At 35.6% G+C, this 11,473-nt stretch overlaps 1 protein-coding gene across 1 annotated transcript; it reads right to left on the bottom strand.

The window, feature by feature from the left end:
- Positions 1-793: 793 nt before the first annotated feature.
- LOC109854129 lies at positions 794-3,629 on the bottom strand. Its single transcript, XM_020426934.1, has 3 exons — positions 3,501-3,629; positions 1,872-2,024; positions 794-1,712 (listed from the first exon to the last, which is right to left on the bottom strand). The coding sequence occupies exons 1-3, from the start codon at positions 3,624-3,626 to the stop codon at positions 1,632-1,634; spliced, it is 360 nt and encodes a 119-aa protein (XP_020282523.1). The 5' UTR covers positions 3,627-3,629; the 3' UTR covers positions 794-1,631.
- Positions 3,630-11,473: the final 7,844 nt, after the last annotated feature.

An 11,473-nucleotide genomic window follows, 5' to 3' on the forward strand; every position in this document is an offset into this window, starting at 1 on the left:
TAAAAATCGAAATAAAAAACTTGGTCGAACTACTGACACACGCGACAAAATCATTATTCTCTACAACGATCGAAATGCAATTTATATGCGAACTTTTAACACAAAATGTTGACGGCTCTGCCGTTGTTCTTCAAGACATTGCGACCGATGCAAGTGCGGTAGATTGGCTTATTAATTTTTATGAAGTTCTGATGGATAACATTTATATTCAAGTTAGTTACGTTTAAATATAGAAATATAAAAAAACTTTTTATACAGAAAATATTTTATAAACGTTGACTGATATCGCAAAAACTGCAGAATAATTGAAAAAAAACGTATTATTTGTTTTAGAAAGATCCGATGCAAATAGACGAAACATATAAATGTTTGATAGCTTTGTTACATTTCTGTAACACTAAAATAACCACGCTGATATCTCATTTGTGTACCGCAATGAGTAATTACGATTTAATTTTTCACGTTGTAAATTCGTCGAACGTATCGCCTCACTCAGCCGAGTTTGTCACCGTGTGGCTTGATTATCGTAAAAAAAATTGTAATGACGTGCCGTGGAATTTAAGATCGTTGTTCAAAACACCTTTCGATGAATGTCTGGATCATCTTAAACAATATTGTACAATTCTTCAGAACAAAGAACTGAATGATGTTTGCTTGGCTCTGCAACGTGCGGTGAGTGTTTTGGAAAATTAATAAGATAAACACATAACACATTTTATTTGTGATTGTTTAATATTTCTATATTTTATTTTAGCTGTTACAATTTGAGTGATAAATAACAATATTATAGATTATATCACTTTATATCACAGTAGAAGTAGTTTACGTAGTACATCAGGAAGAAGTTAAAAAGATTTTCTATGAGATAGTAAATTTTTTGTTAGATTGATAATTACGATATAATTAATAAGTGATAAGTTTTAGTTAAATCGTAATTTTGACTATCTATAAGAATTCAATAATCGTAATAGTATAAGTTTCATACATATTTTGTATGAAAATAACATTATATAACACGAAACGCGCGTACGTTTTCAAAAAATTTTCTATTTATCGTTTCCTACGTATTAAAAATACATTATTGAAGTAACGTTTGGTATAGATTGAATATATATGTACGATACTGGAAAAAATATTTTAATAAAATTACACATTAAAGCGAGAAAAAAGAGATGACTAAAATTACTATATACTAGTGCATAGCCAACTGTTTACATACAGTTGATTTCTTTATCATATTTGTGCAGCATTATTAACGTTAAATACGAGGCAACGTTGTAGATAAGAATATGGGTACAAAAAGTAGAAAAAGATTATGTTTAAATACAAATCCAAATAGTTCGGTGTACACTTCTCATGCTGCACGATATGTATTGTAAACTAGTTTTGTGCGTAATATATGTTTTTATCTATATAAGTTTGTGCTTTTTCTCTCTTTTTTGCAAAGAGTCCGATTGTGCATATCGCGCTGCACTTATAAGGTTAATTTAATTCTTTCAGAGCGACAGAATCTGAGCAAAAACCTTTTGTGTTCCTTGTCATTCCGAAAGAATTAAACGGTACACCAAATTGTTGATTTTTTTTTTCTAATTAGTGGTTCTTTGCATCTTTCCTCTTCTTTGTTTTTTTTTTTATTTCCGTGGTCGACCATTTCGCTGCATGAAGCAGCCTTTGAAGGAATTCAATCTCACGTCAATTTCACCCTCTTCCAACTGAAACGTGTTTATCGTCCGGTTACCATATCGGCCGCATAAACGAAATAATATATATCGGACATTGCGTACTACATATATATATATATATGTACGTACAGCACATAGTGGCATAGTAAGCCGAACGCAATTAACGGAATTGATATTCCATATATGTACCTGATCGAATAAATAGATCTCCTTGTAGCAGGATGGCGAGACGCATTCTCGGATGCATCGCGTTTTCGCGACACTGTCGCTCCTTTGTTGCGAGAGCATTTTGCATGCGCCGCTCTCCTCGCAAGCTTGCTCGAATTGTCTAAAAAGGAGCTCCTGCAGCAATATACCAATAAATCGTCACACTTACAACATGACAACGTTACTTACGTCGTTTTAATACCATTAAATTGCACAAAACAATTCCAATGCGAGAGAGATACTGCGTAACAAAATATTTTTCAATTTATTTTGTCGTATAAATTCTGCTACAAAAATAAATGATTAATTATTTTCAATAATAAAGCGTCGCGATTGGATTTTATTTATTCGAATTCCGGTAAATATTTGTTAATGTTTATTTTCATACATGAAAAAAATCAATATCTCTCTGTATTACGCAGTACGGTATTAATAAAACCGACGCTCTTGCATTCCGCTCTGTGTGTCGGAATGCAACAATTGATTCGTGTACGTCGAAAGATTAACCCCAATTAAAATCAATGTACTTGCAACACACAGTATATACGCGTCTTTAATTTTCCTCGCGAGTGCAGCTTCGCGTCTCTGTATATAGCGCCTTTCTTCGCATGAATAACAGCGTAATCGCGTACACGAGAGAGTTTCTTGACTCAGAGAGAATACTTGTCGAGTGTAATGCAAGAAGTCGACCGTGCTTCCTCTTATTTTACTTTGCAACACTGAGAAAATATGTCGCAAAAATACACTTCAGGAAGAGGAGAGGGATATATTTTATTTATTTTTTTTTATCGAAAGTATGTCACGAACGCGAATCAGTTTTAACTAAATAAAAGCGTCTTTGATTTTGTCACAAAATTTAATAGACGTGTAACGTCTTCTAAGATCGACAAAGAGTGACTGTACAACGTCTTCTTGCAATCTAAATGCAATTTTCATGGCCTATTTTTTCATCGATCAAGCTGTCGCTGTCAACAAAAGAGAATTCTGCCGTCGCCGCGATTCGTATCTCGCTCAAACTTATGCAATGCCAAAACTTCCGAGAGCAAATATTCGCATATACAATAACTTTTGAGTATATTGTCGTATATACTTTGACCTTTAGTTGAATATTCCGGAATTAATGCCGAATCGATCGTAGTTTCTAAAGCAAACTACTATATCTCGCCTCTACTTTCCTGATCTAAAGCAATAGCTACTACACCTGATCACCTCGTCGGTGTCTTTCTGTTTTCTCAAGAGATTTCTTAAGATTTATATTGCTACACATACGTATTTTTTTCTATTATCTATACACTGCGTTGCTACGAACACATAACAATTTGATTTTATCGACACAAGTTTTCGAGTAAAATTAATTACCTAAAAAAAGAAAAAATAGCAAATTATATATAAAATATACACAAAGAACTGCATGTAAAAACTCAATTTGGAGTAGCGCCTTTTCACTAGTTAGCTGAATGTCGGAGCACTAAGCTGGATTAGCATCAATAGCACCGTATCAGTGTCGTAAAACCGCTATCCTCGAATGAGGGTTGCTCGCCATAACCTATATCAGCGTTCACCAGGTACTCGTCAATGAGGAGGAATTTAACAGATTTATGGACGACTTACATTTTTGGTGGTCTCCTTGTACGGATACTCGGGGAATGTGAAGGTCTTTGCGAGAGATCCTGGCCCTTTCTGAAGGTGGCCGACGACGAGGATCAAGCTGAGCGCGAATGCCACCCCCGACGCCATGTTGAGCGGAACCGCTAACCGATCAATAGACGAGGGTGGCGCTTCTCGTTTGCTTCTCTCGTTGAGTTTTTCGATGGAAAATAAGGAACTTTCAGGCCTAATGAATTATAAGAAGCGATTATTGACTTATACGAAATAATTTAGTAAACGATGCAATTTCTAAATGCATTTAATATACAAACAAATTTTTAAAAAACGCTGATTACTTTATCGCACCTTCAACTTCTTTTTTTATTATTGTTAAAGAGTAAAATATAATTATAAATATTATAAAATATAAATATAAAATATTTTATTATAAAAATTATAAAATATAAATATAATAAAACATTTTAACAAAATAAAAATTAATAATCTTTTTCTATATTTCAGATATAATGATTTACTCATTAGAAAATTTTAAACGTGTTAAACCATTCAATTCAGATGTTCAAGTGTAGCAATGCAGTAGGAGTGTGTAGAATAATTAAAAAGCTTGCGCACAAGATTTCGAGAAAACGCGTAAAAACACCGCGACGTGTAAAACTTCATTTCGCAAAATTTACAATTTTGTAAAATGCTCTCTCTGGAAAACTTTCTTCAAGAAGAACGGCCGGAAAACAAGAACATCTAATGCAACTCGTGCAACCGGAATTCGCGAGGATTAATGGCCGTAATATCTTACTTTTCGAAAGAAGGGAAATAACGCGCAAGTCTTAATCCTCGAGTTATTAATCTCTCCGGGCTTTTTCGCCCGTTTAAAAATTCATTTACTTTGCTTTAATTAAGATTACGAATTCCCTATTCGTGTGAATATAACTTCAGGTATTTTCGCCTTCCGCTAGAATATAAGTCTATTGATAAGATGTTACATCAAAAGAAAAAAACACACACATACAATTTGATATAGCAATGTTTAGCAAACATGTAAGTATGTTTATATTTCAATGAAATATTCTGGAAAGTGTGGTTTCACTTACATAACACACACACACACACGTGTCTATACATTGTAATAGTGAATCTCGAGAGCTTCATACTTTCTGCACTACCGCGATTCGCACAGTGACATCACCGATAACTCCATATAGCACCGCAGCTGCGATATTTGCATAAAACGTATCGAAGCGTATGCACCAAAGCGCAGTTAGCATTTATCGTTTCGGTGTGTATATGTGTGGGGAAACGGCGGACGAGACGACGAACGTTTTTGCCGGGTTAGGCGTTGCGCACCACCAATCCCGAATTCCGTGCGCGGCTTTCGTGCCATTAATTCGAGATTTTGGCGGCGATTAGCAACAGTCCCCGGCCCGCCCGATATGTTCCTCTTGTCCCTCGCGTGATGCAGCATTCTGCCATTTGCACAGACAACTACGTACAACAACGCGAAGAAATATCGCGTTCACGAGTAAATGGCTTATTCTACACACACTCTAACTCTTTCATTAAACCGGTTGACAATTGTCCGAGTTATTGTGTGCGAATTTTTATTTCATCACTTTATTATGAGCTAATTAACCTACTTATAATTACATTACGAAAATTAATAGTTCCGTTATTCAACAATCAATTAAAAGTACACCAGAAATTAGTTCTATCATGTAAAACATGTTATTACGATGGAATATATAATTAAGAAAACAAATAATTATAATTAACAATGTATGATTTGATATAAAAAGATTATTTAAATTAAACACAGTTTACACCCGCAGATTTAATGAACCGTTGTTACATGAAATAAATAAAATTTTATTATATTTTATTATGTTTTTATAAACATTATTTGTGAAAATTGTACATTAAAGAATACACAAATTTTCACGGAAAATGAATAAAACATTTTAATTACACAAATATGCGATTATAATAAAACGCATCTTTACATCTTTTCATAAATTACTTGAATAAATTTTACGTCATTAATTAATTGCATGTAATACAGCGTTTTAAAAATTCAGGATGCTATTAATAATAATAGCATCAAAAGCCACTTTTGTTTATTCCCTAATTTAGTTTGCTCAAAGTGGATATTTTTTCGTTTACTTCTGATATAATTACTGTATATTGATTGAGCCGGAAGATTATAATTACGTTGGTGTTGAGCTTGAGATAACTTGCTTTTTGTGTCGTTGTAATTACCTTCTCTCACTCGCGATTGAAATTCATAATTAAACCCCGGTTAGGTATACATCTAACATGAAATTTGTTGCCCCACTGCTGCGCGTGTCGAAGATTAATTGAAGTTTCTGATTATAAATTAATCACGTTCACTGTTTACAGTTTAAAAAGAAAGTGTTTAAAAAGAAGAAATATAATATGCATCTACAGCTTACTTTAAATGCTATAAATTAGTTTTGGTCTTACATAAGTGTATGAGATCTTAACAATTGATAATATCTACGTTAGATTATGTTACACATGCATTATCGCTCTTTACGTGCTTTGTGCGATGCATTATAAATTCTTTATTATTTTTTTTCTTTTTTGTTTCTTTGAGTCGAATAAGCACTTTAAATATTATATAATAATATAAATATATAATGCAAGTTTCTGTTTAAACGAAATAATGAATTTCTTCTCGACGCGAATGAATTATTGTCTTGTCGCGGTACAAACGTAATTAACGTCCTTGCATACCTATATAGTCTTCGAAGAGAGCGAACGATAAGCTAGAACGGTTCTCTCCCGGGTGACGTATTTCATAGTTAGAATGTCACGATAAGAAACAATGAAATACGGCGGATGATCACAAAATGCGAGGATCCTTTGTCGTGCATTTCCCGTACTTGTATACGATTGCAATACGCCCGCAATAATATTCCCAAGATAGAGAGATAAATGCGGAGTAATTAGTATCTTAGGTCAAGAGAGATATGCCACTAATTGCGTTAAGGTCCTTACGTTAAGATATTAGGTACTTCTCGAACTACCGCGACTGATACGACGAACCACTTCTGTTTTAAGCGCGGTAGAAACTCATACTCTCCCTCTCTCTCTCTCTCTACATATATACGTATATAATATTCAGTAAGAGATACTATGTATATATACACATTATTGGTAAATTGATTTTCAGCTATTTGATATTCCGCACGATGTTATTATAACTCTAACGATTTTAAAAGCGACAACAGAATTCAGAAGTAGCCGTGGTAATTTAATGGCAGGATATAGTGGTAGAAGTTGATTTAATTGCACTGTAATTGAGTACCAGATGGCACTGCGGTTAATCTAATTACAACGATTAAGAGACTTGTTCGAGCCAACCCAATGTATTTGCATTCGTGTTACTTAGATCGTTTTATATATCTCATTTACGAGTAAAACACAGTTCCGTTAACAAAGAGGGGTTTTGTTAAGTTAAATTACTTTAATTGAATTTTAATTCTCGTAAACACGCTCAACATATGATATGTTATAACTACCTACCGCTTGGTGGCTAACAAAGTACATATAATACATTATTGTAAACCAACTTTGGATCGGGAATTCCGAATTTAAATTAGCATTACCCACACAATGGTATATTCTACACAATGTACATAATTTTAATTTGCGTTGCTTTAGAAATACACGTAATTGCATTTATATTCGCGTACCAACAATAATTGTTAATTTATGAACTCAATTTACGAAGACTCTCGGTCGTAATATCGTTGCGGGTTGCGCGGACTATCATAATAAAGGAAATGACAGTCGTGGAAAGGGGGGTAGTTGCATTCCTCCGTTAACGGAATTGCGTACTGCGGAATTTTGTATCGGATCACCTCCCTCGGAAGGCAGATAGCTGTTTGCTATTGCAAACTGGGACAGCGCAATACACGGTCGCGTCGTGAGTCCCTGATTTATCGGTGCACCCCCAACAAACCTCCGACCGCACGGTGGCGATCCCCTTGGCGTCGGAATATAGCGCAAACTCTCGTGATTCCCGGCGAGCGAGGAGGGTGGCGGCAGATTTCCTCACGTTCGTCCACTATTGACCATGCAAATAAGGATCGACAATAATAGGGTATCGTTGACACGCGGGCACGGCAGATCTGCATCGTTCGTCTGGTCACGAGTATACGCGAACGCAAGTCCGCATATACGCGGTCGAATCAATTGTCAATGTGAATTCTCCGTGCTGCATATTATGCACGTCTCGGATCTACGGAAACCCGCTCATACAAGCGCGAGTTAAATAAGAGGAGTGACGTATCGAGAGAGCGATTGAACCTGATTAAATCGCGCGAATCTCGTTGGAAAATTATCGAGAAGAGAACTTTTCGCAGTTCCGCAACGAAACGCTTATTGTTTCATCAAATGTTTAATTAATATGATCGTCACCCGCAAAATTCTCCTTTTGAATCTCTTCTTTTTAAGTTTCTAATTTACTAATTACAAAAAAATTTGTATTTGTAATTCTTATAAAAGATATTTACTTAAATATCATCTGGGTGCATTTGCCAAGAAAATCAATGGTGGTAATGTGGTGCACATGTGCACAAAACGGATCAGTTGCAATGCGAAGTTTTATTGTAATTAGTAACTGCGCGTAATCAGTAGAGTTTGCAATGCTGTGTAAGAATTAATTATACAGTCTCGATATACGGTTTAACGATGCTTAATCGTCAGTAGAAGCACGTACACATGTTAACTTCACAAACCGCATTCTAATTCTCATTGTCACGCATAGGAATCAGTAGGTCGTTTGTTAATTCAGTTTTTCATTAAATGCGTCATTTATTCGCGTGTTATCGTACGGCATATTTCGACGATTTACAACAATTTGCACAAATCGATATGCTATTTGGACGAACAGCATGACTTAACGAACAAAAATTTTATGCAATTAATTATAAATTTTTTTAAATTTATTGTCACATAATTTATTACAATTTGGAATTAAAAGTTATTGTGACAAAGAGACCGATGCGGAAACGAGATACGATTCCGGTTGAATTTGCATGGAAGGAATAATGTATGCCGTATTACGGCGTTATTTGTCAAGGGTTTGGCAAGATGCCAAACCCGTGTGCGTCTGACCCCAAATGCAACAAGTACAATTAGGGAAAGTAGAACTTACATGAACTGACCTGCGCACGGTCGAGACCGAGCAATCGATATACGATGGACAACGCGCGTACTAAAATTCGGCTGACCAAAATTCAAAAGAACCGCTCGTTTCCGTCCAGCTAATCGCTGAGAGAAGTGGTTAAATTAAAGTATTGAATTATCGGCGTTATTTCGATTTGCTTGCATATTGTTTGAGTGGATGATTTTATTTTTGAACAGATTTTTTATTCTCAATTAATTTAATAAACAAATTTAACTACTCAACGAGTGTAAATTTAAGACGAGAACTGGAAATCGAACGCTTTACCAAGCACATCTACTTGTCATTTTATTGCATATGCGATTTAATACATTTTGAATCTAATTTCAATAAAGACACACGGATTTCGGTGAGAGAAATGCAAATGGTGCTATTTTGACACGATATATCAGAATGAATAACGACTATGTAATGAGTATCAAGTAGTAATAATATATGACATAGCCAGAAAGCGGTTTAATATTTATCAGATCCGAATAAATAAAATAATTATTTCACATGCTGCATATTAACATCGGGAACGAGCGGGGTATTAATAAATGTAATAATTATCGAATTCGAAATATAGAGAGAATATATATATATAGAGAGAAGATACATTCGCGGGATACACGTGCGAAGCGATGAATAGGCAAGAGTACGCTCGTGTTGTATCTGTTATTTTCCGTAGCAAGCTGGTAAAATCGCGCGCATACGTATGTACATATTGCGGCATAAATTACGCAGACGTTACGCGCGATTTTACGCTGCTATGAAACCTGCATATTGCGACTTGTTTCGCGTTATGCGCGCTCGTATAATGCCAAAGTGAAATAACTGGAAAATGAAAAAAAAAGAAAAAACCAGAATATACATTCACGCACACATTGAAGTGCCGAGAAAAACAAATGATAAACTATTTACTTTCGTCCGTTGATGCTTTTACGGCGATCAATTTCACGCACCGGATTATTTCATGGAGTTCCCATTAGCAGAAAAAATAATAAAAAATAAAGTAAAATTACCGACTGTTTATGTTCCGTACACAGAGTACGCGTGTATATATATTATTATACGTGATAACGAATTCGATCGCAATCTTTTACGCGCGACGATCGAAAGGTATTAATTGAAAGTGAAATACGCGTGGCGAGGAGTCAGACGGATTTATCGTCACAAGTTTCGCGGACCTATATTTATCATGGCGACGCCGCGCGTCGTCACCGTCCTACGCGCGTCAATTGTCCCGTGTATCCTCTCTTAGTGAATCTCATTACCTAAACGCGTCGACCAGTGGCAGGCGAGTGTCATATAAATTTGCAACACAATATCACTTTATCATTGCATGACATCCACCACGATATGAATTATGGAATGAGGCGCCGCACGTCAGACTTTGTAGCGTAAGCTACCCTCTCCCCTCCCCCTCCCGTCGTCGGTGGCTACACAACACACATCAGGTCAGAAAGTGATATCAACGAGAATGATGCTCGTTCAGGTCGCGGCGGCGGCGGGCAGCGGCTTACGGAATTATGATGCGTCGCAACGCACACTATACACGGGGACGGATCCACTTAGAAAACGTATACCGCTCTCTGGTTATTATATTGAATCGCTAAGGATAACAGGAACGGTGTACGAATGTTTACGGATACGTAACAACCAATTACGAAATACCAGATACTCCGGAAGCTGCATACTCCGAAACAACAGATATTGAGGGAAAACCTCCGTGGAATCAGAGAGAGAGTTGCTCACAGAGAATTTTAACATAACTAATGAATACTTCTGTCCTTTCGACAAAAAAATAATAATAATAATTTTGAACGAAACAAAATTTTGACATGTGGTTATCAATATTATTGTTAAAACGGTAGTCGGGGATGAAAACACTGACGTGATAATGAAGATGCGTAAGAGGCGGAAAAAAATGGACCTTTATCTCAACGACGTTAAAAGCGTCGGCACTCCGTTTCAACCGTCTCCGGTAAATTAAACATCGAGCAGCTTAAAGTTAATTTACAGTACTTTTTTTCGAAATGCATTTGTCGATGCATAGTGCATTTTAGCAAATGGACAGCCGAGACTAAAACCGACGGCGTTTTGCAATTGTGATTACTGGAGAAGGTAAACGATTTTATATCCCGCAGTTCGTGTTGCGTAATAATAAAAAGCAGAATTATTTTGCAATTCGTCGCGTTTGTCGAGTTAATTAATGTATCGTCCCGTTTTCCGCAGAGAGAAAGAAAGAGAGTAGGCCTCCCTAGTGTTTCTCTTTTTCTCTTGCTGCAACGGCACCGTTGGGTGAATTCAAAACTCGAAATATAATAAAAAATTCAAGTCTCGTCGATTACTATCAGTGCGCAGAATCGCGGTCTGTAAAAATAATCCCGAACGGAGTTTCCAGTTTGTATGAAGTAATTTATAAACTGTGTAAACCGCTCACGTTTACTGACCTACTTATAATTATGCTCATTTCATGTAGGGAAACATACACGTATACACGTACGCGCATACATTCATCCTAATTACGTTTCTTTCAAATAAACTTTTTTGAACAATGTGCATCATTTTTTGTATTATTAGTGTATAATAGTAATTATTATAATATGTATAATTTATTCAATCATCAAATAAATTAATATATGAACTTTTTAAGAGTACGGTAATACATAAAAAATCCATTTTATTAAAAGAAGAAAGAGATAAATTATCTTACATACTGAATTTGATGTTTACAAAAATATATTAACGTGACATAACATGAATGTAAAATATATCAAACGTTTGC

This window comes from Pseudomyrmex gracilis, unplaced genomic scaffold, assembly GCF_002006095.1.
Source record: "Pseudomyrmex gracilis isolate BER0280 unplaced genomic scaffold, ASM200609v1 scaffold_60, whole genome shotgun sequence".
In the NCBI taxonomy this organism is placed as follows: Eukaryota; Metazoa; Arthropoda; class Insecta; order Hymenoptera; family Formicidae; genus Pseudomyrmex; species Pseudomyrmex gracilis.